This window comes from Mauremys reevesii, linkage group 3 (genome assembly GCF_016161935.1).
Source record: "Mauremys reevesii isolate NIE-2019 linkage group 3, ASM1616193v1, whole genome shotgun sequence".
Taxonomy (NCBI): domain Eukaryota; kingdom Metazoa; phylum Chordata; order Testudines; family Geoemydidae; genus Mauremys; species Mauremys reevesii.
Genome location: NC_052625.1, coordinates 6,733,297 through 6,759,432, shown reverse-complemented (window position 1 = coordinate 6,759,432; position 26,136 = coordinate 6,733,297). Strand labels below are relative to the sequence as shown.

Sequence of the window (26,136 nt, the reverse complement as noted above, 5' to 3'; positions counted from 1 at the left end):
GCACTTCCATACCTCACCGGGGTGGTGTTAAGCAAAATATATAACAATTGTGAAGTGTTCAGACACCATGCCAATAGAGGACAAATACGTAAAATAGATTCCTCTGCAGTTTTGTAGGCAAGTGAAGTGTAGGCATAGGTGGTAATACAGAGATGGCTACATTCTCTGACTTGCAAATATTGCTAGTTCATGTAAAGTCAGCCAGTTAGCTGTCTAAATTCTGCCCCTGGCTCCTACAGTTTACTGTACTCCCAGAACTGTAGGGTTAAAATGAGATACCTGATTACCACGATGAATATACTCTCTGCAGTGTGCTATTGGGCTGCCTATGCATACACAAAGTCCCTTTCACAAAGTGCTACCTTGTTATGGCCCCTTTGGTAATTTGGGTCTCATATTGCATCATAATGTTCTTCTGGTGTGAAAGCAGGATGCCACCAGAACTGGCAGTAAACTTGCTCTTGCAGGCAGTCTAGCAAGACACCACTGGCACTTAATGGTCATGGAAATGGAAGCACCCTCGAGCCCCATGAAAGTCCGTCCCAGTTGAGTCTAAAGTAGGTGGGTGGGGCCATTCTGCTCATGTTGTACCTGTTCAGGGTAAGTTTGGATTCATGGCTCTATAGGATATGAAGTTTGTTTTCACTTGTGACTCAAACTGCTATAATGTCTCAACATTCAGCTGCTTCTGTTTTATCAGCTAACCAGGGAGAATGCAGAAAAGCTGATTAAACTGAAGTTTCCTTTAGAGATGATGGGCTGGGCTCTATAATGGAGCACTATGGGAGAGCAGGGTCAGGGCCCTAGGCTGGCAGCACTGAGGAGGCAGCATATCCAGTCCCGGGGAAGCACTTCCTTCTCTAGGGTGCAGTTTTGATGGGTTCCAAGGGAGCTGTGCACAGCCTGTCACCACAACATGAGGCCTTTGAGGGGGCAGGAGTCCAAAGGGGGGATTCTTTGTCATCAGAGGACCCACCTGAAGAGGTAAAAAAAGGAAGTTTTACATCCCAGAATGTTAACCATTTGTCTCCCCAGCCACCAGCTATGGTTGTACTATGGAGTGATTCCAATTTCCTGTCCTCAAAATAAGCCCCTGTCCTCTCACACATTGAATCTATCTTAAGCCTTGTCTACACTATAAAAATTTGTCCATAAAAGTTATGCTGCCTTAATTAAAGCACTTTAATTAAAGCTGCTGTTGCATGTCCACACTAGCTCCTTGTTAGTGTGGATGCACTCTGCTGACACAAACTCTTGCATCAGACACAGAGAGCAGTGCACTGTGGGTAGCAGCTGGCCACAAGGTGCTTTGGGAAGGGTTTGCAATGGTTCATGGGGCAGGTACAGCGTCACATGATGCAGGTTTCTCAATCCCATCCTTCCAGGGGCATCCTAGTAGATTGCCAGCCACTTTTCAACTGGTGTGTGGTGGGGGAGGGAGAGGAGAGCAGTTTGTCTGGGGTGGGGGAGACAGCAGGCTGACCGACCATCCTACCCTGAGGCAGGGTGAGGGGAACCCCCCCCATGTCATCCCCTAGCTTTGCATGGCACAGCAGTCTCTCCTGAAACAGCCTGCTCTGCCTGTCTGTGTACCTATGGTTCCGTGATTCCCTCAGAGTTCTCCTATAGCCACATCCTGAGCAGCGCTGTGAGCTCAGCTCAGCTCCCCATGCTGAGGAATGTCAATGCAGCACAGCAGTCTGTCCCCTCTTCCCCCCCCCCCACCCCCGCTCCCTGCAGCAGCTGTCTGCCTGCCCCTGTGTTCCTAGTGCAGGGCAGAACTGCAGCATTCCCCATTAATGATTTGCTCTTTGTTCCCCAAAGGGAGCAGCAGGGTCAGCTGTCATACTTTCCAGAGCTCTGGAGGGGCACATGCCTGCAGGGCAGCAGAGATCAAAACAGTGAGCAGAGCCGTCACCCCAGGCATTGTGAGATACTGGTGGAAGCCAGTTATGTCGACCATACAAACAGCAGTGTCTATGCTGATGCTTTGTCACTTTAGTTTTGCTACAAAAAGCTCTATGCCTCTCATGGAGGTAGTTTTATTTTGTCGGAAAAACAGCAGAGTTTTGACACCGAAAGTAGCTTTGTAGTGTGTCACGTCCCCTGTTTTTTCGGCCAAAGACAGCTTTGGCTGACAAAACTTTGTAGTGTAGAAAAGGCCTTACATAAATGGAAAAGGGACCCTGAACTTCCAAATGGCTCTTTGCCGTTCAAGACCATTCGTATGAAAACAAGCACCCACACAAATTTCCATGGGGCAGCTGGCTTTCTCTGGAATAGCTAGAGCCCTCTGGTAGAGTGTAAGTAACACATGCTATTCACTACTGAGCTTTCCTTTCCTTTGTGCCTCAGCCATTTAACTGCCAAGCAATCTTATCACTGATTAGAAAACCAACACCCCATCAATTTGAATTACAGTTGCAGCTCCACTGAGCCCTAGAATGACTGTGCAATTCCAGTTGCTAAACCAGCACCTTATTACAGCCAAATTCAGCTGAGCAAACTTACCTTTGTGACTAATAACCAAATTTCACCTTCCTCCTACAGGAGAAAAATCAATCTTTAAGAGGCCTTACGTGTGTATGTTAATATTACATGATGTGGAAACTACCTATGTCATTTGGGTCATCTTGAATCTAGATCTGCAACATAAGATGAGCAGGGTAGGCAAAAGAGATTGTTTTATAATTCTTTGGGCACTAAATAATTTGGGCAAAATCATGCTTGGCACTTCACCTTGACAGAGGAATCTGATTATTCTTTGGACAAACAAGGCTGGGAACTGGCAAAGTCTGGTACATATACTGCAGTGGTTCTCAAACTTCTGTACCGGTGACCCCTTTCACATAGCAAGCCTCTGAGTGCTCTTTCATATATTTACCACCATTATAAATGCTGGAGGCAAAGTGGGGTTTAGGGTGGAGGCTGACAACTTGCAACCCCCTATGTAATAGCCTCATGACCCCCTGAGGGCTCCTGATGCCCAGTTTGAGAACCCCTGATATAATGCTATGTCCCTTGTGTGTACATGTACTTTACACAACTACAAACATACATGGTGGAGCATTCTGACTGTTTGCAGACTAACAGGATAAATTGCATCACCCACCTCACGTGCACTATGGTCACTCATCCCTTTCCACCAAGACTAGTAATATTCCAAACCAATGAGCAGCTTCTAATAGCTGTCATTTAAAAAAATATATCAACCTGACACAAAAAAATGTTTCCTCCTTTCCCCCCAAAACTGGATTTGTGCCTGTTTTCGTTCTGCTGTAGGAAGGACTGAATGGCCTAAGGACAAACACAGAGCATCACCAGTAATGTGCTCTGGGATGTCCTACTACAGAGAGCTGGGGCAAAGAAGGATGTGACTGTCCAAACCCATTACGCAGGCAGTTAGGGGACCTGTCCATATTGCACAAAAGCAGCCTGCTGAACTGTTTACAGAGACAACCCTATGGCAGCATAGGCCTGTGAGGAGCAAAACACCATGAACACATGATGGCTACACAGAACGTTAGCCATGCTCTCTGCTGTCACACAAATCGTGTTTAGAGCCAGCCACACCATTAACTGGATACAAATTCCATGAGATGTTGCTGTATAGATAAGGCCTTAGGACTTGAGCCACAAAATTCTTATTCACTAGTCCTTACTCATGGGAGAAAGGGCTTGCATGATTAGGCCCGTACAGTGCACCCCTCATTGAGATTTTTCTAAGCCAACTAGGTGATTCTGCCCCACAAATACCATTGAGTTATGTGGCTAAATGCCCCAGTCGGCTTTGAACATTTCAACCTTGCTGTAAAACATTAAGCTAATGTATAGTTAAGATTCCACAAGGAAGCACTCCAAAGTCAGGAAATGAGAAAGTTAAGGTTTAACATGCAACTTTCATTCTATCATTTTGCATGTAGGCATTTACAATGGGATTTTTAGTCATGTAATCACATAGGATTTCAAATACCATTTTCCTTACAGCCTTAGATACTCACAAATCTAAAATAACATATGAGCGTGTATTTAAAGGCTAATTTGATGCATACACATAAGTAGCACGATTAACCCTAACATTTGTATTTTCTGACTTTTGGCTGCATTTTGAGTTACAAAGGAAGTGCTTTGCAACTTGACCTGCAGCAGTGGTTGCTGGTACAAGCACTATGTCTTTTTATATTGAATAAAAGTAATTAGCTTTCCCCAGAGAGATAAGCATACAATTGTGCAAAGTGCTGTGAAAAGTTCCTCAACCCAGCTGTATAAAACTCTTCTTTTTCTTCGTGTTACAGTTATTTAAAAGTGTTGGTCAAAAATGTTAAACTTTGCCCTAGATATGCTTTTAATAGTCCATGTTATTTCTGGGTTTGATATTATTTCTATTGCAGTAGCATTAGAGGCACCAGCTGAGACAGCAGTCCCATTATGCTGGGCTCTGTAAAAATACTTAGGACTTGTCTGTACACAGATGTTGCACCAGTTTAATTAAAAATGTGATGTTAAATCAACTTAGTTAAACCAGTGCAAAAGTCTTTGTGGACACTCTTATTTTGGTATGGCTTCAGTCAATTACTTATTGACTGAAGCTAACCAAAATAAGACTGCTCGCTTTTATAGTTGCACATACAACTGTTGTCACATAGAAGTCACGTTTAGAAGTTGCACTGTTTTAACTAATGGAGTTCACTGCTCCACCCACCAGATAATGCTGCCTCCATATGATTTGTACTACATTTTCTTAATGACTATTTTCCTTTGTAATATTTTCTGTGGTGTATAATGTATTTATAAGAACAATGTTTACAGGAGCTCATCTATTCCTAACTGAGTAAGCCAGGTTCTCACCTAGTAACAAAAAAATGTTCTCAGCTAGTTTATTGCCTGGCCTGGAGGTAAATACAGTTGTCAGGAGACTTTGTCCTCTCTCCTGAGAATACAATTACAAATTGTTAATGTCTAGTTTGTAAGGGGTGTTAAAATGAAACATGTTCAAGTTTTGTACTGTCATCAGATCACTTCATCCATTTGAAGTGGACAGGAAGAAAACCTCTTTAGGAGACTTAAGTCACACAGTTCTATTCAGATCTTAAAGTGGGATCACAGTAATCATTCTCACTTATTGTGGATTCTTGCTACTATAAGATTATAGTAGCATCTTTTTATTCACTTGTAAGGGATGGGATTTATCATGATATTCCAAAAGAAACCTTTCCACGTGTATTGAAACACACATGCTGTTGACTCAGATGATACTTGTATCTTGATGACTGATAAGTATAAAATCTTGGATGGCCAATCAGAAAGTTCTGGGTCTAAGCCCTGTTCATGATATTAAAAAATGGCACTCTTTGGGTTTACCTGGCAGCAGGCATCCCTGAATGCTGTCTTTGTGGTATTAAGCGCGTGCACACACACCCCCCACCCCTCCCCCCACAGGGGTATGTGGGGCTGCATCAACATCAACCAGACCTCATAATGTGACCACTAAACCCCACCTGGCTTCCCTTGTCCTTTCAAGAGAACTAAGAAACTTCAATGTTCGTGTGTGCCAGGCTGCTGCCCACTGAACCTCACCACACTTTCATAATGAATACACCAGATTTTACGTAATTTTTCCTGTAGCATCAAGAAGGGACAACAACCCTAGCACCCCACCATAATCCCAGCCTACAAAGCAAGCTTTCCTTAGATTGTGACTACTGTGGAAGTGACATTGTAATGACCACACGGGGGAGATTCCATGTCTGATATGTCTCCATAATTTCCTGACCAAACTGGTTCAGTTTACAAGTAAAACAATGGATTTTAACTGCCAGTCCTGCAGACTCAGCCTGGCATCTGAAAGTGAAGGTTGTTTTTTTTTCTGGCTCATGTATTACCAACCATAAAAATTCTGCAGTCAAAACTTAGCTAATTGTTCTACTGATGATGCACAAACCAAAATACAATCCAGTTTACTCTCTTGGCTCTGGAATGTTTACAGGAATAAAAAGTAGCAAACTTATTTAGTTAGTAAGGTCAGAAGCTTTGACTATAAATGGGAACATGTTTTTAAGTAAGATAGCACCACTTTTACATAGTTGCTTTTCAGATTGGAGCTGCCCTTTAAGAACTTCTCCATCTTTGCTGTTTCTGAAGCTGGAAAACAAGTTTATATGGGAAAAATATGAGGCCTGCATAATCAGCACAAAAACCGAAGCCTGAAGGAGCACAGACTCAGAGACTACCCTCAAAGGGTACATATCTTCACTGCAGAATTAGTCCAGGCTCTTACTTGGTGCTGGCTCTCTAACCCCCTTCCTGACCACCCAGAAATTCCTCATACAAGTTTAGTTATACTTTCAATCTGACACAGCTGGGGATGTTCATTAAAGGCCAGGTTCCACTTTCACTTGGGCTGGCAACCAGCCCACTTTGGAGTGAGGACACAGGGTAAATCACTTTAGTGCAGACAGTTCTCCAATGCCTTCCCATTCCATGTTCTCAAAAGGACAGACAGGTTCTCACACAATTCACTGGGAAAGAATAAAAGAGCAGCTGACCTTACTGCAGCACAAAGAACCATGGGCAGTCCTGGCGACACACATGGGTGAGCGTAGCACCAGTGAGGGTGCAGTAACTTGGGTATGGCTTTGCAGTGTGGCCACTCACACATCGGCTAGGCTAACCCAACTGCTGATCACCTGGGCTAACTGCAGTGAAGAGCTGCTGAAGCTCATAGATGAGGAAATATCCACAATTACTGCAATGGGTTCTATGCCAAAAGCACAATCTACCTGAAATGTCAATGCATTATCCAAGAAATAGCATACCAGAGGACCCTCTCTCCCGCCACAGCAGAATGGCCAGCTCGTAAGTAGAATAATTCCAAACCTTGATTGTGCCATCATTCACTCACGATTTGGGGGGAGACAAACAAGGCATTTTCTTCCATGTGATTGACATCTAAGTTAAAAAACAGTGCAGCCTGCTTTAAAGTAGATCTATTTCCATCCACAGGAATGAATGTTGAGAATCTGGATTACAGACATACTCTTTCTGACACAGGCGGGGGAGGGGGGAAGGACGAAGTAGTTTTGATTTCTTTGCAGAAATAAATAATTTTATTCAAAGTTAAGGCCTACATTTTCAGCAGTAATCTCTGATTTTCAATACATGTTTTGAGACACCTATAGTCTGATTTTCAGATGTGCTAAACATGCCCACAGCTCCATCTGAAGCCAGTTGTGCTACACCTCCAAAAATCCTGGCCCTTGGGGCTCAAGTTGGGCACCCAAATATTGAGGCACCCAAAATTAGTGAATATTTCAGAAAATTTGGGCTGGATACCAGATATTCCGCTTAAGGAGAAACAATCAAGGGCTCCTTATTCTTAGACACATGGTACTACCTGGCTATAATATTAATTTGCAAGTTCAGTGCACTATGAATTAAAAACCTGTTCCGTAGTGTGTGCATAAACATGAAGACTCAAAGTCCATAGGTAAAAATGTGTACCTAGTTGCACTTCTATATTTGTATGTGCAATCATTGTAACTGCAGGCACAACCTGGGTACTTGCTCAGAAAAAAGGTCATTTAGGCATCAATAATACAATTATACGGTCAAATAATCAAGTACTCAAAAATTCTAAAGACTGAGCAACAGTGCTCCCTTGTGCATCTGCCTCAAGGCCCCTCCCCAGCACCACCACAGCATCAATGAGCAGCTCTAGCTGAAATGTACACACTACTTGGCATTTGTCCCCCTGAGACACTGCTCTGTTGCAGCAGCAGCAGGAGATATCACTCAGATCCACCGTGAGCTATTATCTGCAGTGTAACATGAACATTCTTCCCAGTGAGAAAAAAATCAACCCCCCCATATCAAATGGAGACATGATTAACCAACCTTTTAATCACCTGGAAGAGTTCTGCAGCATGTAACTGTGGACACTATAATGGTGAAGGAAGGCATCTTTTTTCCCCTTCACCATAACAACATCCAGTGGCTAGAAGCCGAAGCTAGACAAATTAAGAGTAAAAAAAAGGTACAAATTTAACAGGGTAATAACCATTGGAACAACTTGCCAGGGATTGTAGTGGATTCTCCATCACTGGAAAACTTTAAAATGGAATATATTTCTAAAAGATAGGCTCTACTTCAAAAACTTAATTAAGGCCTGTGTTATGCAGCAGGTCAGATTAGATGATCACAATGGTCCCGTCTGTTGTGGTAACCTGCAACCATAGAGTTTTGAACATCAAAAGCTCTTTATTCTGTAGATCAGTCAGACTCACTACAAGACTTCTACCTCTCTCTCCTCCGTTGCAGGGAATCAGTCTACCATCGTGACTTATGAAGAAGCAGCTAGTATAGAAAGTGTCTGAAGCCCATGGTAGCAATAGCAGAAGACAACAGATCACTATAAAATCTTACCACACCACTGATAGAGCAGTCATTCAACTGAACAGTATTCTCCCTCATGGCAATCTGGAAACAGAACCAGCAAAAAAGGTTCATTGCCCTGACAGAATAAAAAAGACAATCGTCAGCCCATGACAAAGAAATAATATTTTCCTGCTCAACTTTCAGGCTGGAGCCAAACATTATTGGCCTTATGAAGGCAATGGGAGTTTTGCCATTGATTTCAAAGGGGCCAGGATTTCACCCTACTTGAGTGTGTCCAACACTATGAGTAAAGATGGCAACTGCCTACATGACGTGATGGCAGCCATAAAATCCTGAGATGATCCAGAACAAACATCATGTAAATGACATTGAAAGTTTTCATGAAGATAGTTGTGTAATATCTAGGTGTATTTATAATGAGTTTAAGTGGAACTGAGAAACAGGGTTTGACTAACTCCCTGAAAAAAGAGACAGCATAACCTTTGATTTCTTGTGAATTGCAGACACCCACACAGAGGCTGTTATTCATCTGCCAATTGTGGTAAACATTCACAAAACAGAATTCCCTTTGGACTGAGTTGTTAAGGATTAGCCTAAGGGGTTGAGTACCTCATAATACCTGTTATTAAAGTTACAGCATATTTTCCATAAAAGCTTGCTTTTCACATTAAATAAGGAGTTAAGCAGAATATACCGGTCAGAGCTAATTTACTATGCAAATTCAGTACTGATCTTAGCAGGCAGTTATTACACTTGGACAGCTACAGCTTGTATTGTTCTTTTTAAAACCAGTAGCAACACCACCATCTTTTGTAGTGTTACTCTGTGGGAGCCAGCACATATGAATTAATACACAAAAGCACCACGTTGTGCGTCAGATAAGGTTGCTCTGTGCATAGCATACCTAACAGAAGGAAATAAGTTAAGACTAACAGAAATATATATCCCAACTTCCTCAGAGACACACCTCATCTTTAGCACAACCATCATATACCTGAGAATATTAATCAAGCTTCAGTCAGAATGCCAGCCTATCAGCAACCTTTCCCCAAACGGGCCACAATTCCACACACCCCCCGCACCCTCCCTGACTTCTGTGGTCTGAGGTCAGTCTTTATTGTTGATGCAGTTGGGATTAGCTCCCTGGACTGTATAGAAGAGGGAGACTAGTAACTACAAGCTATACAGGGGTGTCAAGCCCGCCTCAATTATAATATAAAATTTTCATCTTTAGGTAGCAGTAAACAAAACTGGCTTTCATGCTTAGATTATAAACCTCTTGGGGTGGGGACTGTATTTTTGTTTGTACAGTGCCAAACATGAGGTCCTGGTTTGTAACGGGCTCCTAGGCATGATGGTAAAACAAATAATAGTGCTCAGTAAAACGCAAGAAGCAGTCAAACCTGGATCAACTGAGCGTTCACCTGTTTGTTTCAGAGTTGCAGCCGTGTTAGTCTGTATCTGCAAAAAGAACAGGAGTACTTGTGGCACCTTAAAGACTAACAAATTTATTTTAGCATGAGCTTTCGTGAACTGCAGCTCACTTCTTCGGATGCATAGAATGGAACACAGATATTTATACATACAGAGAACATGAAAAGGTGGAAGTATGCATACCAACAGGAAGAGTCTAATCAATTGAGATGAGCTATCATCAGCAGGAGGAAAAAAAACTTTTTGAAGTGATAATTAAGATGGCCCATAGAAGGTGGGAGGAGAACTTAACATAGGGAAATAGATTCAATTAGTGTAATAACCCAACCATTCCCAGTCTCTGTTTAGGCCACAGTTAATTGTGTCTGTTCCCTGTAAAGGCCCAATCTCTGCTCCCAGCACAGATCCAAACCCATCTTCTTTGACTCCAGACATTCCTTTTCTAGTTACAGGCTCAGACTGACAGGTGGGAGATGCAATTCACCACCTGTATCACTGCTCATGCCGTTCCCAGAATGGGGTGAGCTCTGTCCTGCTCCCCCAACTACCACACAGCAGGGCTGGGGCAAAGCAGGGCAACACCACCACTCAGGGCAGAGTGCCTCAGCCCCTGCCCGGACACTTGTCAACACTCCCGCAACCCGGACACCCCTAATATCCCCCATGGCCCCAACATCTCCCCCCACAGCCCCTCCCTCAGGTCAACACTTCTTCCACAGTCCTGACACCCCCCCCCCACGCCCCTCCCTCAGGTGAACAACCCCACAGCCCTGACACCCCCACATCCCCTTCTCCTCCCAGCCCCTCCTCAGGTCAACAACCCCACAGCCCTGACACCTCCCACATCCCCTTCTCCTCCCACAGCCCCTCCCTCAGGTCAACAACCCCACAGCCCTGACACCCCCACCCCTTTGCCCCTCCCCTCCACAGCCCCTCCTCAGGTGAACAACCCCACAGCCCTGACACCCCCCCCCCACATCCCCCTTCTCCCTCCCACAGCCCCTCCCTCAGGTCAACAACCCCACAGCCCTGACACCCCCCAACCCCCTCCCCAGCCCCTCCCTCATGTGAACAACCCCACAGCCCTGACACCCCCACATCCCCTCAGGTCAACAACCCCACAGCCCTGACACCTCCCACAGCCCCTCCTCATCTAAACACCCCCAAAGCCTCGACCCCCAACCCTCATGGCCTCGATGTCCCCATAGCTCTTCCCTCACGTCCACCCCCCCTCTATCTCTATATCCCCGCCCGTCAACACTCCCGCCCCGTCTCTCTGTAACGCGCTATTCACGCACGAGGGGCAGCCGCTATAACGGCCCAGCCCGCGCGGCCACCCCAAAACGACAGTTCCCAGGGTGCCCCGCGCGCGTGCGCGGCCATGCCGCGCCCAGTCCCGGCAACCCCCGCGCGCCCCCGCCAGGATTTGAAGATGAAGTGCCCCGGGACCATCGCCGCCGCCGCCGCGCGCCTGCCCGCCGATTGGCAGCTCTACCTGAGCGAGACCCGCCTGGCCACCTACCGCAGCTGGCCCTTCACCGAGGGCTGCGCCTGCACCCCGGAGCGGGTGAGGCTGGCCCGCCTGCGGGGCTGGGCACCCCCCTCCCCCCGGGCCCCTGCTCTGCCCGCCGTCAGCCCCGGCGGGAAGGAGCTGGGCGGTCTCGCTGATCCCGTCTTTCTCTCCCCCGCTCCAGATGGCAGCAGCCGGATTCATCCACTGCCCCAGCGAGAACGGGCCCGATGTGGTGCAGTGCTTCTTCTGCTTCAAGGAGCTGGAAGGCTGGGAGCCTGAGGATGACCCCGTGTAAGTATCCCAGTCCCCGGGGGGGCACAATAGCCCTGCACTCTGCCCGCGGGGGCTGCCTGTAATAGGGGAGAATAGACCCCTGCAAACCGGGATGCCAAAAAGCCCCATGGCAGCCTTCATTTTCTTGGCAACGTGTGGTACACTGCCAACTACTAACTGCATCGCTGAAGCTACCCAGCATGTGCCTCCTGGGTGAGTTATCCCCTGATTATTGCACAAATGCAGGATTATGTATTGAATTTATGCTCCTCAGAGGAGAACAAGGAGCCTCTGCTGCCCCAGGGCTGCTTTGGTAACGGGACCCAATGTTCTTTTAAGTATCAGGAGGAAAACTGATGTCCTCTGTGTCCTCAGTAAGTAACCTGAATTTTCACTCAGGAGTGGAGCCAGTCTATTGGACCTCCATGGAAGGAGTTCCACTGTAGGACTCACAATAGCTTCCCCCTCTGGGAGTGTGTGAAAGTCACAAACACAGAGGTCAGCTAAATATGGGCGTGAAGCCAGAGTACCATACTATTCAAGACAGCACATCACTGATCAGCAACTGAAATGCTCCTATCTTTAACCTCCTCCAGGACCTTGCTCTTCACTCATGCCAAGTGAGAGATAGTTATGTTCTACTTCTCTTAATAGAAATCCCAACAGAGGACTAGGCTCCTTTTAAATAGTTTCCTGAACCCATAGCCCAGCTGCTATGGGTTTGGGACTGGGGACTGAGCCCTGAGGAGACTGAAATGGCTGAGAGTGAGGAAAGTACTTTAGGATTGAAATGCCAGCTGAACCTCAAGGGTGGAGCGTTTTAGCAAAATACCAGTATGCTGGTATCTCTCAGTATCGCAGGGTGTGGGATTGGGGAGTGACTCACTTGTGGTTCTGCGAGTAGTGGATATACGGTAGAGCAGAGGTTCTCAAACTCTTTTTGTTGACAGCCCCCTTTTCAAATGCAGTGTTCATCATGGACTCCCAACTGATAAACGGATTGACAAAAGTATGTGTGTACTTCATATGAACATGTACTGTTGGCAATGCTTTATGAAAAAAAGTATAAGTCCTTACAGCTATGTGAGATGGGTGTGCCTGCTTCTTACTGCAGCCTCTATCCAGAGGCAATGGGGGGGGGGGGGGGCTGCAGATGTGCCCTGCCAGATTTCTGCCTTCCATTTGGTCCTGCTACCTGATGTAGAGCTGATGTAGCAGGGCAGAGCAGTGGTGTCTCTCCTTGGCTAGCTGTTGCCTGCTCATGCAGTCAGTGGCTGTGAGGCAACTCCTTCTGATGGTGGGGGAGATCTCTCTTGTGCAGTGACACTGCAATTTTTGATTGTGTACCCCTGCTCCCCCAGCCCAGACAAGTGAGGTGGAGGTGGTGCTCCCTCCCTGGGCCCGTGAACATTTTGATGGCTCCCCCTGCCATCAGAAGGGGTTGCATCAAACCATTGACTCCATGAGCAGGACCCCACATGCCTCTGCTCATAACATTTTGTGGGCCTCCTGGGCAGTCTCTAAGGACTCCAGTTTGAGAACTGCTGTAGTAGAGGATGGGGTGAAAGCAAGTAACTACTGAAATGCTTTGCACTGGAGTACAGTTGTGTACCTTTAACATGAGCCTGGTCTCCCTTTCCTAGAGATGAGCACAGGAAACACTCCTCTGGCTGCGCTTTTCTCTCCCTCCGTAAGAACCTTGCTGACCTGACACTGCAGGAATTCCTGAAACTGGACAAGGAACGAATGAGAAACATGACTGTACGTACAGCTCAGAATTGGGGTGTTTTAGGTCCTCTAATCCTAAAGGCTAATGTAGCCTCCAGTCCTAGGACCTGTTAGGTAGCCTCCTGGGTAGTTGGCTTCCTTGCCAATGAGACACTTCTTCATTACTCTCCCCTCTGACAGATGTTGGGCCAGCCAGCATGTCACCTTGCAGCCTGGGGGGGAGTGCTGAGCTGTAGTACCTTGTCCTTTCCCACCAAGCTGAGCATGATACTGCCTGTAGTAAGCTGAAGGAATTTTATTTTTGATCTTTCCAGAAAAAGCAAATCTCTCAGAAAGTGACGGCGTTTAAGGAAGAATCAGAGCATGCACGTCGTGATATTGAGAAGCTGGTCTCCTAGGCCCCTGCGACTTGCCTTGTGTAGTGTCTGGCTTGTATATATGTTCTCTAGAGTTGCCTCTTTGTGCCTGGGCGGTGGTAGTAGTTCAGGTCCCTTTCATGCAAGGATCCAAAGGGATATATACTTATAAACAAAGGGGGAGATTTTCAAAATCACCTAAGGCATTTAGGACTGCAACTACTATTGAAATTTGTGTTCCTAAATCTCTTACGTGACTCCGCAAACCTCCTTTGAAATTATTTTCTCATGTTGACACAAATAAATGTCTAAAGGAAACTTCATGCACAATGATTTATTTAACTGCTCAAACTGAGTATTCTGTAGTGAAGTCTAATAATCTCTCCTATTAGAATAGTTCACATAATTCATTTTTTTTATTTTAAAATGTGAAATAAGTTAATCACAGTAAATGCTGTCTTAGGGGCACCACTGCAGAAATGGTGAATGATCCATTTAAGATATTTCCAACAGCATCCTAATCTTAAAGGCACAATTACTCTCCTGGGGCTCAATCCTGTAGTTCTTCTAAGTATAAGATGATTACTTGTGATTTTGATATCAAAAGGTGTCAGCTACTTGCTTGATTCAAAGCCCCTTGGAGTCAGTTTAAAAAAAAAAAAGCCTTGGCGATGCAGTTTTTTTTAAAAACAAAAAATCCACTTTCTTCCAAACATACATAGCATCCAGCTCCACCTTGGATAAGAAAGCTACAATCAAGCCATGGTCAGACTGATATTCTTGGGCTTGGTCAGTTTGTCCAGCATTCCCTGTCCAAGCTTACTGGCAAACAATGAAATTATTTCCTCATTCCCAGTCTTCAGTGCCAAGTCATATGCTGATAAGCCTTTTTCATTCTTCTTTTTAATGTTTGCATTACAGCTGTAAATAAAGAACAGACTACTCAAGCTACTTTGGAAAAGGAATCTGTTTCAAATTACTATAATTCAAAAGTAAATCCCAAAGTCAGATTCTGATGCTTAGTCGTGTTGTAATGTGAGTGATGATATCAGTCTGGCCCTGGGTCCTGTTGTACATGTACAGCACACTATTAAGTCAACATAAGTTGAGGGCACTCAGCTCCTTGCAGGATGAAGCCCATACCTGTTACTGATCACTTCTGTGTGATGCATATAGTTTACACATAGCCCAGATCTGGGCTGGATGCCACCGAACTTACCCTAACAAGACTTTGATGCATCTCTTTCCTTCTAATCCAAGCAAAGTTGCCTCATGAAGAGCAGTGTTGTTATGCCTGTATGGGAGGAAAACAGGGTGCACTCTAATTTCTATGATTTAAAAAGGAAGTCATGGCTATTTAGAGGAATGTTTTATCTCTACTAGTGTATCAATTGCCTCAAACTAGGTGGGAAAATCAAGGACCAACAAATGTAGTCTCCGGTGAGGTGACTATCTTCTTTTTGAGAGTGGGGTAGGAGAACATGGCGGGAGGGGGAGAAGGAAGGTACCAGTGACAGGAAGACTGAGGGGAAAGGCTTAGGAGGAGGATTGAGGCTTTGTAGGGCTAAAATATGGGGCCACATTTTTCAAAGCTGGCCAACTAAAGTGAAGCAATAAAAGGGGGAGTTGTCTGTTGATTTACCTGTTTGCAAGTGTGGGTGGTTTTGTTTGGTTTTGAAAATTTGATTCACAGTCACTTTAGGAGATTCGTCTCTTTTGGTGAAATATAAGTCTCAAGTCCCTCTGCCAGTCAAGTTCTATAGAGGATTCTGGATAGAAATTGCTTACTTACGGTCCTGACTGCTGGTCAATATCAGCACCTTTCTGGACAAGAACTGGAACCACTGCATCATGTCTGTTTAGGACAGCAACTGTTAAAGCAGGTCGGTCTTCACTGTTGGTGCAGTTTGGGTCAGCTCCCTGGAATATGCAGAAGAGCACTAGCTATTACAAGCTATACAGGTTTCAACTTGCCTCCCCTGATTTAATAGAACAAACACAGCTTTAGTTGTCACATGTACTGTCACAGTCTCTCTCAAATCTGCTTTAACATTCAGAAACAGTCAAACCTGGAAAATTCAACTTTCATGTATTTGTCAGGGGAGGGATAGCTCTGTGGTTTGAGCATTGGCCAGCTAAACACAGGGTTGTGAGTTCAATCCTTGAGGGGGCCATTAGGGATCTGGGGCAAAAAATAAAAAAAAAAAGAGGGGGGGGATGGTACTTGGTCCTGCTTTGAAGGCAGGGGACTAGACTTGATGACTTTTCAAGGTCCCTTCCATAAGTGTATCTCCATATTTAAAAAAAACTAGGCGGGAGAGAAGGTCAAAGTCTTCCCCACCCATTGCAGCTGCTTTGTGGCCACAGCTCCAGGCAGAGGTGGTGGTAGTGTTGTGATGATGGATTTGGCCAATGGAGAACTCCCTAACCTGCTTTCACCTCAAAGCTCTCACTCTCCTTGCATTCTACTGTGTAGTACATCACCATAGAGTCATGGTGCATGCCCTACCGTAGGGCAGGCTTGCAGCAGTTCTATTAAGGATTTGACCTTAACCCATAAAATGGTTACAGAAAAGGTTACTTTTTTTCCCTCACTACAATGCTTTTGGCGGGATCAGGGCAAACTCATACCTGTTCATTATCAATTCTGGAAGAGAATATATGCAAACAGATTTTCCTGTTTGGTTTTTCTTTAAATGTTAATTTTCTTTAATACTGGGGGCAGTAAGGCCCAAGGCCTGAAAAATATTTAGAGCTGGTCTACAGTACAAAGTTAGGCTGACTTAACTACATCGTTTAGGGCTGTGTAAAACGCTGTGTGCAGTGTAATTAAGCTGCTCCAAACCCCAGTGTAACACTGCTAGGACAATGGAAGAATTCATCTGTTGACTTAGCTACCGCATTGTGGAGAGGTGGATTTACTACACTGACAGAAGAACCTCTTCCATTGCTGTAGTAAGTGCCTATACTATAGCAGCACAGCTGCTGTAGTACCGCTGTAGCATTTCTAGTGTAGACGTTTCCTTAGGCTCCTAATTTCCATTGAAATCAGTGGAAGTTAAGAGCCTAACTACTTTTGAGGATCTAGGCCTAAAAGCTCTACTGCAGTGATCTGCCCTTAGAACAATTTCTGTGGGTTTACGTTTATTATTTTTCTTATTATAAGTCATGAAAGCAGGACTAAAGTTCATGAAGTAAATGGAAAATGGGCCTGGATCTGTGTCTTGAAAACCTGAACTAGAAATTACTTTATCTTTTTAAACTTACTTCATCAAGCAATTGTTCTACCAATGAAATTTTTCCTTCCCCTGCTGGACCCACTTCTTTCAGGAGCTGTCTAGCCTCAGGCTGTGAAAATACAGAAATCAACACCACTCGATAACGTTTCACAAAGTACAAATATGATTATAGGGAACTCACAGTGGCAGAGTAGTGCAAATGTAGCTGAGGGCAGAATTTGGTCTTATTCATCTAAGGCATTTGAACCTCACTAATCCCACACAATTTCTACAAAAAAAAGGCTGTCTCCCCCCACTTCTGAGCCAATATTGAACAGCAGGGTGCTATCGTCAACTGTCATTTTACTAAGGTCCCAATCCTGTAAACTTATACATGTGCTTAACATTACCACCCTGAGTAGTCCTACTGAAATAAAATAAATACTCAAGATAATAAGGTTAAGCACATTAGTATCTTTGACAATTCAGGGCCTTTGACTTCCCATTTTTACAAAATACACTGCATAATATTTACTAGCATACTGTGAAGTTTTATCAAATAAAACTAAACTCCAATTGCCAAAGCACATTAACAAAATACATTTTGTGATTTGCTAGTCTTGCTTTTTAACTGTGTTTGTTCAGTTAAGCCAAACTCCATCACCCAGCCTGAAAATCTGGACTGTACATGGGTGACATGAGGACAGGAAGAGGTGGGAAATCCTACTAGGCCTCAGAGTCATGCAAACTCAAGCCAATGACGGGATTAGCCTATACAATTATTTTCACCCCATAGTTTCCCTAGATCTATGGCCCAGTGGCTTTCGGCTGAGCCTCAGTATGTGCTAAGCCCAGGAGAGACTATGAAATAGCAGGGAGTGAAGGAAGCACTTTCGCGTGTAAAACCCATATCGTGGCCCCAGCACATTGCCACACAGAGGTTCTCGTGAAGTAGGGCTTGCAGAAATGTGATCTTTTATTTGGGGTGTAATTCACTGGAAGTGTTTTCATTTTTGCATTGAAAATCAGTTATCTGTTTTTTTGTTCGTTTATTTTTTTAAAAGCCCTGAAAATTCAGTTACTCGTGTTATATTTCTTACAGTATAACATGGCAAGTCTCCTCTTGTCCCCACTGGATAGATGATGTAACCACATGTCCCTGGTGGCTTGCCTTTAAAGGTTTCCATAACACATCTGTAGCATTAACATTCCCAATTTGTAACTGTGACAAAGATTCTGGACCTGATCCTGTTCCAATGGGAGTGCTACCATTCACTTCAAAGGGAGAAGAATGTGTCCAAAATACTTTCATTAAGCTACTTGCATAATGTCCAGACAGTAATGCTTTGGTTAAAAAATGAAGGCTATCTACTTAAAAAATTTTTTTCAGAGAGTAGGGGGAAATTTGGTTAAATCCAACTTCTGCAAAAATATATACATGCCAACCAACCATTCCTATTTAGGAAAGACGATCCTTATTTTTTAAACCAAATTTGACTATTTTCTACCTTTCCCTTCCAAAATGTTCTCCTAGACCAATGCATTTGGAAGATGTTAAAAAATAAAGCAGCCTAGTTTTTCCATTGGCTGTATCGATTAGCATTAGCACTTTGGCAGTTCCAGTATCCTTCCTACACTCACAGATTGTAGCATATACATACAGATAGCTTATCTTCTTTTTCTAAAAATGTTCTTGTCTTCTTTGTTCTTTTTACTTTTTCTCTGGGGCTTGAGATGCTGTGACCCTCTTCACACACTAAAATGGGAGAATCCAGAGTTAAAACAAAAAGTGATACTAGTGGTGTAACAAGAACTCAGGAGCCATTCATACATTGTTGCGGCAGCATGAAATCAACCCCTATCCAGAGTGCCCCATTTAAGTGGCCCCTTGTGCTGGCCATTTGTACTGGAATGAACTTCAACTGGAGTGTTTCATATCTGAATCGCATTGAAAATGGGTTAACTCCACAGACCATGCCACATCCCATATCTCAGGTAACTTGGTTTACAATAGCTCTAATAAGGAAAACCGACAGGAATGTGTAAATACAGTGGTGTTGTAATCGTGCTGGTCCCAGGATATTAGAGAGACAAGGTGGGTGAGGGAATATCTTTTTCTGGACCAACTTCTGTCGCTGAGAGAGAGAAGCTTTTGAGTTTACACTGAGCTCTTCTTCAGGTGTGAGCTCGAAAGCTTGTGTCTCTTACCAACAGAAGCTGGTCCAATAAAAGATATTACCTCACCCATCTTGTGTGTCTAGGTATGTATAAAAGCATTCAGAAATAAATATAATGATAATTCACACGCATGTGCATTTATAAGACTAGTGTTGATCTTAAATGGCAATAGCTGTTGAAGCAAAAAGTCAGAATCTAACAACAGGTGGCCTGATTTTCACATGTGTTGAGCAGTCACACCTCCTACTGAAGCCAATGGGTACTGCGAGTGCTCAGGATTTTACATGTCGTCAGTTCTGTTTCATTTGTCAAATGTAGCAAAACCAACCCCCCCACCCCAAACAACAGCTACAAGTTGTGGCCTTCAGATGTTAAACAAACACCTGTCAGGGATGGTCTAGGTATGCAGGAGCTGGGACTTGATGACCACTTGAGATCCCTTCCAGCCCTACATTGCTATGATTCTATTACTGCCCAATCAGAGCCATACAGTGTCACTGTGCATTGATTTTACAGCTAGGATTCAAAAAACTGAGCTTCAGCTGCACTTCTGTGATCTTTTCAGCTATTCTCTGAAGATGTAATTCAGTGTCTGTGAGCACTCAACACAGTCTGCACAATGCCTGTAAATCAATCACTTAGGCCCAGATCCACAAAGATACTGAAGCACCTAAACCCCAGACTTGCTTGGTGCCTATGTTTCAGCCGCCAGGCATGCACACTGCTGCCTCCTGTTAGGTGTTCAGACGCCTGTCTCTCCACTTAAGCCCTAGAGTGATTCACAAGATAGGCGTATGGATGCCCAATCTGCATACAGGGCTCAATCCAGGGGCCCCCAACTGGATCAGGTCCCATTCAAAAACTAGGGTGGGTGGGAGTGGTACCTGCCTTATAACGTTTAGCCCCATGGTCAGAGCGCTTGCCTAGGATGGGGGAGAGAGGATTTGAACCAAGATCTCCCACCTCTCAAGAGAGGTGCGCTAACCACTGAGCTGTGGATATTCTGAGGAGGGCAGGGTCCCTCAGTCTGTCCTGAAGCTTTTCCCCTGTGAATAAATAATGAAAGAGTGAGTGGAGCATGGTGGCTGGACTCTGGGTAACACATCTCCCGGGTGGATGCTCTAACTACTGGACCACAGAGTCATTCCCTCTGTGGCCCAGTGGCTATTTAAGTATTTATCCACAGTGGAACAGCTCCAACACGAGAGCTCAGTGGTTACAGCACTCCTGTGAGAGGGGGGAACTGAACCTGGGTCTCCCACATCTCCCAGGAGTGAGATAAAACCATTAGGATAAAAGTTACAAGGTGGGTACCAGCAGCACTACCTCCTTCAGCTGTTTTGTGTGGAGAGAGGCAGGCGTAACTCATTCCCTCAAGAAACCCTTCAGGAGCCCTAAGCCACCTGACTCCAGGAGAGAGGCTCCTGGTCATGCATTGCTAAGTAAAGACAGGCACGTCTCTGCAGCCCTGATTTAGGTGCCTACATCTGTGAGAGGGATGGAATTTAGCACAGCCCCCTCTCGTTGGCATCTCCCATTGGCTCCCTGCCTAGCATGCTGGATTTTGTGGATTGCATTCTAAGACACCGATCTCTTCCCATTCTTTGTATCGGGAACCTAGGCACCTAACGAGGCTTTATGGATCCCATTGTTGTTCTTGTGATTTTTCTAGGCACCTAAGAATTAGGTGCTGCACTGCTTAAGTCCCTCTGTGGATCCCACCTTTAAATCCCACTTACACCCTATTTCGAGGTTTTAAATGTTGCAGGCTGTCTGCACGATGGTAAATTTCCCTGTTTGAGCATCTAACATGTTATTCATAGGAGACAGATTCCTATTCTTGAGTGCTGTAGTTAGTCAGATTGTAAAGATATAGGAAAACTCACCCAAACTAGCCTGACTATCATACCGTCCATCTCTGCCTTCTGTCACAGTGCTCAGATAATGATTGTCAAACTTCATTGGTTTACCAGTGAGAATATCCTGGGGAATGAGAACATGTGGACATTTAATCAGATGATCGCATAATTCTGTAATATCTTCAGTGGCATGAAATGAAAGGAAGTTATATTATAAGAAAAGATATACAGCTATTTAATGTCTTCCATCTTAGTTAATACTGTTTCAACACAGGCAAAGGAAACAGGTTTTTAAAGCACCTCACTATTCAAGACTTGTTTTAATGCAAAAACTTTAACATCAGCTCAATACTGTGAAATGAAGTTACACATCCAAGGAAAAGCATTATAGATATATATAGATTAAGAAAACCTCTTAACATATTGCTTGTCAAATGAGATACAGCAGTAAGAAGCCAAACGATACACCTTCTGAAACACCTTTCATCAGGGTACTGTCCAAAAGAAAATCTCCGAGTTGAACTGGATTCCTTGGAAGGATTGGGAATGTGGGTAAACAAGGTAATATTGCAGGAACATGCAGAGCCTCAGAGCAAAATTAGCAAAAGCTCTGGCATGTGCTGCCTCTCAACAGTATTTAGAATTAGAAAACCTGTGCCAGAAGACAACCGTTTGGAGAGTAGGAAGATTTGAGTGCAGGAGGAAAGTGGTGTTAAGGCTATTAAAAATCTTCTCCGTTGAAAGAAGAATGTTAATATTAATAGCATACTTTATAAGCTGCCTTGGCAATGAATACAAGATTACAGCAACATGACCATGAAGTCCGATTTGATCAATAGGGATTCCTGTTTACTTAGCTCAAACAGAAAAAGAAAAGACTTTCACTTTAGAAAGGAGTAACATGCTCTCAACAAGAGAAATTCTGGAATAGGGTTAGAGATACATATTTGTACTGAGCTGTCAAGCAATGGCTATTGGCTCAGTAGGTCAACGTCTCCAATGATTAGCCTCGTCCCCCTAAACTGACCTTGTTTATGGCAAGAATGTAATTTAATCTGAGACTGACTTCATAACCATCCTCATGGACTGTAGCAGAAATAATCTATAAGGAAAAAAGCACAAGTTAGCACCTCTTCTTATAAAAGTACAGGAAGACAGCTTCAGTAATGCTAAGTAGTCCTGCTGTCAGCTGAAAGTGTTTATCAACTGAACCAATATATTCATAAATAAATAATACAGTAATAGTAACAATAATAATTAATAATTCACACATTACTTTTTTATAGCACTGTACTCACATTAACTAATCATCTTTCCACTTTAACTGCATGAAACATGAAAAAGCATTAATAAAGACCAGATATTGGCATTTGCCTTGAATCAGCACTGATACTTTTCTTGGCAGAACTTTCATTACAGTAGGATGATAGAGGCCTAGAGATATACCTCTATCTCGATATAACGCTGTCCTTGGGAACCAAAAAATCTTACCGTGTTATAGGTGAAACCGCATTACATCAAACTTGCTTTGATCCACCGGAGTGCACAGCCCAGCCCCCCCAGAGCACTGCTTTACCGTGTTATATCTGAATTCGTGTTATATCGGGTCACATTATATCAGGGTAGAGGTGTATCCATATCTTTCCAAACTGCACATGCCTGAATCTTCTTTCAAAGAAAACGAATTGCAATGGGCCTGATTCTCCTCTACACCTCTCTGGCAGCGTAAAAAGGCTTTAAAATAGACACCACTCACATTACTCTCACATTCAGGACCCTGCACAATGTCAGAGTGGTACTAAGAATGTGATGGAATGCCATACTTCCACAAAGTACATGCCATTCTTGCTCCCAGGCACATGTAGCCATATCTAAAGCACATATTTTTTCAAACTGTTTCTGTTTGATATGATTTTTGCATTTGTGCCATTGAGAGCAGTCACTGCATGTAAAAGAAACCTCAAATTTCCATCTCCCCAGTATGACCATTTTAGCCATCAATACAGCCACAGCTAACCATTTTTTAGTGTTGACATTAAGTCAGCTAATATCCCTAACATGCACAAGCCAAGTGCCTAGTACGGAGGTAAGAACACATTGTTCCAATAATGGCATAGTTTGTGGCAGAAATAAAGTATACAAGACAAAGTGACATGCTGCTGCCTACTGAGGAAATTCATCCCTGTGCAGAGGGCTAGCCCAAGGCAAATGCACCACTTATAAGTAGGACTTAAATAGTGCATTGGCCTTGTGCTGACCCAAGGCACAGGGGTGAACATCTGTTCTGGGATATAATAAAATCAGTTGAATAACACCTCTGCTCTGATCTGTCAGCAAGGCCTTTAAGGTTGTGGTGACCATCTCCCCTAACTTTGGGGGTGGTTCCAAAGAGAATATGAGAGAGAAGGAAGGGAATTATAATGAGAGAGAAAGCAGAAAGAACTCAACAGCAAACTAAGAAGAAAAAACTGGAATAGAATGAAAGAAGTGAGAAAAAGAACAAAGGGGAATTAGAAAGAGGAAGCAGGAAAAAAAGTAGGACAGAAATAAAAGACAGATGAATCAAGTCAATAATTGGCACAGTTATTTAGGCCAGGTCTATGCTACAGACTTCTGCTGCGTAGCTATATTGGTTGGGATGGGAAGAGGTGTGTGATCCCCGAACAACACAGTTGTGCCAGCAGAACCCCCCAATGTAGATGTAGTTATACTAGCAAAGCTGCACTTCAACTGGCGTAGCTTGTTTCATTCATGGGGGGGTGGTTTTACTATACCCGTACAAAGTGCTGCTTTGTTGGTATGGCTGCATCCACACTAGGAGCGCTGTGCTGGTACAGTGCACTGGTATTCCTATACTGGTAAAGCGCTCCTAGTGTCGACATGGCCTAAGGGGCTAATTTTCCAGAAAACAAAACAGTATTTTGATCAGATTTATTTTCTCTTCAATCGTTCCTTGATACATCACAATAAAAATACTAGATGCAAAAGCTATTTCTTACCTTTCCCATTCGAGGTTCTCCAATCAAAGCCCTGAACTCTGGGTTGTTCTGAGCATAGCTTCTAAGATGAGCGCACACATGATCTAACTGTTTTCTCCAGTACCCTAAAAAGTAGGAGTTATGAAAATGAAAATACCCTGTAATTGTCATCAATAACTCTTCCACTGATGTGGTGGAGTAAGTAAAAATTGTAGATTTTGACCAGGACAAAGAACACTGCATTTTTCTGTAGCAAATCCAGCTGACCAAGGAGGAGGGAGAGAAGCAAGCTGCACCCCATACAGGGGTGATATAATACACTTCCCTCAGATCAAAAGTGGAGCACTGAGTCATTCCTTCCCAGAGCTCCTCTTGGGATGGAAAAGCTACGTGCTGCCCCATATTCAGCGTTGAGTCTAAAGACTCAAGCGAGCCCTATGTGACAGAGAATATAAAACAATTTCAGGAAAAAAAAGTTAGCGTTAGTGCAATATTAAGCCTGAGTTCTCAGGCATGACTGAACTGATTTTCAGGAAATCTGGCTTGCTTTGTAGATCTCACTGAGAGTTAAAAATGAAGCCAGGTCTGAAAACTGCATACACTAGCAGCATATAAGGGTTTCCAGTTTGTAATATAGACTGTATTATTGGACAAATACTTTATAATTTCCTAAAGAGAGATTATATTTTAAGGCATAATCACAGGGAATACAGATAAGGCTGAGTTTTGACATGCAGTTTTTGGGGAAGGGGAGGAGTTCTAACAAATCAATATTGGCTCATTAAGTCCAGATGAAACTGTCTCTGTACTTTCTTCCCTAGACGCCCCTCCTCTTGAAATGGACTGAGCTGATACAACTGACAATTGCCTTCTCATCTTTCATTTCCCTTTTCCAGACCCACTTCTGAGACAACACCTATGAGAAATTAGCCAATTGCTAGGTAGCATCTAGGGAGCAGCTGGAGACAGTTTATGCATATAGCAAACAAAAAAACAACAGTGGGAAGCTGCCATTAGATGTCCCAGTCCTAACTCTGATCTCTCTGCTTGTATGTTGTATCTCTCTCCCCAGTTTTCTGCCTGCTCTTTGTCTATCAGACTGCAAGCTCTTTGAGGTGGGGTGAATAACATCTAGCACGTTTTGGGTGCTGCCACAATCTAAATAATTAATAAGAAGTCAGTAGGATTTATTTTCAATTCTTTTGCAATCTGAATCCAATATTTCCAATGCAGTATTCTGTGTTTAGTGGACAAAGGGATGGAAGGACTCATTTTAAACCTTAAGTGGCTGTGTATCAGGATCCAGCCAACTTTACTGTCGAGTGCACTTATAGAAAGTACAGAGAGTAAATAAACTGTGTAGGTGTGACAAGCCTCGTTTAGTCAAAACAGTAAGATCACCCTGACCTTACTCTAGCATGCTGTAGCACTGGTTGAGGACCAGAACAGGAACATGAAGCCAAGTCGGAAAAAGAATGGTGCTGTGCGGCTTTAATAAGACAAGCCAAGAGCAGAAGGAAAAATATACTGGGTGGTCTCTCGCCATTCTGTCGCTAATTCTTAGAAAGGATCCACGGTACCAAAGCTGTTATATACTTAGATAAAGAACAGTTGTCCCTGATTTAATATCAGTATATACAATGGGGCACAACCCAACGGGGGCCTCTGGACACTGCTGCCATATAAAGGGCATTTTATTATATAAAAACAACATGTCAAAGTATAACAAAGAAATGATTCTCAAAAACGTTTTTGCCTTTGAGGAAATCAAAATACGGAGGCTTAGAAGAAAATCAACAAGTTCAAAGGTTGGCCATATAGAAACTATGGTAAAGCCAAACAACTGACTTATAGGGTATTGATCGTCAAGATAAGCGTTAAAGAAACAAACTAAGGGGTACTCATCTCTACAGTACCCCAAATTGTTCCCCTAATGGCTTCCAAAGCAGAGGCATTTTGCTTTAAACTAAATCACAGACTTAAATAAATACTAATTTAAAGGAACAATTAAACCTTACAACTGGGCTACTACTTTGTGGATGCAACACCCAGTGAAGTCAGTGATAGTTGCACTAGATTAGGCCAGGGTTAAATTGGGCCAGGTGCTTGTGACATAAAAATCAAGATGTAAAATCAGAGACACCAGAAATACACTTATGTGTGCTTGGCTTCACGCTGCTTATGTTTGTTACGTATCTTAAAGGA

The 26,136-nt window shown here is 43.7% G+C and overlaps 2 protein-coding genes and 1 long non-coding RNA gene across 12 annotated transcripts in view; 1 reads left to right on the top strand and 2 right to left on the bottom strand.

Moving 5' to 3' along the window:
* Positions 1-89: 89 nt before the first annotated feature.
* Positions 90-13,299, bottom strand: LOC120400225. 6 transcript variants are annotated; one of them, XR_005595616.1, is made up of 6 exons: positions 13,227-13,299; positions 12,501-12,602; positions 9,798-9,855; positions 8,422-8,509; positions 7,894-8,006; positions 90-976 (listed from the first exon to the last, which is right to left on the bottom strand). It is a non-coding gene; the product is annotated as an uncharacterized LOC120400225 (long non-coding RNA). The 6 variants fall into 6 exon arrangements; XR_005595618.1 differs by having other exon boundaries at positions 9,819-9,855; XR_005595617.1 differs by lacking the exons at positions 12,501-12,602; positions 13,227-13,299 and adding exons at positions 10,012-10,042; positions 11,127-11,222.
* BIRC5 (baculoviral IAP repeat containing 5) lies at positions 11,168-15,160 on the top strand. The gene is made up of 4 exons (XM_039528658.1): positions 11,168-11,395; positions 11,523-11,632; positions 13,258-13,375; positions 13,657-15,160. The coding sequence occupies exons 1-4, from the start codon at positions 11,210-11,212 to the stop codon at positions 13,738-13,740; spliced, it is 498 nt and encodes a 165-aa protein (XP_039384592.1). The 5' UTR covers positions 11,168-11,209; the 3' UTR covers positions 13,741-15,160.
* DZANK1 (double zinc ribbon and ankyrin repeat domains 1) overlaps positions 14,428-26,136 on the bottom strand; it is a 32,334-nt gene continuing 20,625 nt past the window's right edge. For 4 of the 5 annotated variants that reach the window (XM_039528652.1, XM_039528655.1, XM_039528654.1 and 1 more), the window contains 8 exons: positions 23,953-24,056; positions 21,981-22,055; positions 20,981-21,077; positions 18,578-18,672; positions 16,966-17,046; positions 15,491-15,618; positions 14,918-14,992; positions 14,428-14,619 (listed from right to left, as the gene is read on the bottom strand). In XM_039528652.1, coding sequence (XP_039384586.1) covers positions 14,454-14,619; positions 14,918-14,992; positions 15,491-15,618; positions 16,966-17,046; positions 18,578-18,672; positions 20,981-21,077; positions 21,981-22,055; positions 23,953-24,056 — 821 coding nt within the window. In that variant the 3' untranslated portion in view covers positions 14,428-14,453. Of the gene's footprint in view, positions 14,620-14,917; positions 14,993-15,490; positions 15,619-16,965; positions 17,047-18,577; positions 18,673-19,985; positions 20,141-20,980; positions 21,078-21,980; positions 22,056-23,952; positions 24,057-26,136 lie in introns of those variants that run through there. The other variant, XM_039528656.1, reaches the window with a different exon arrangement.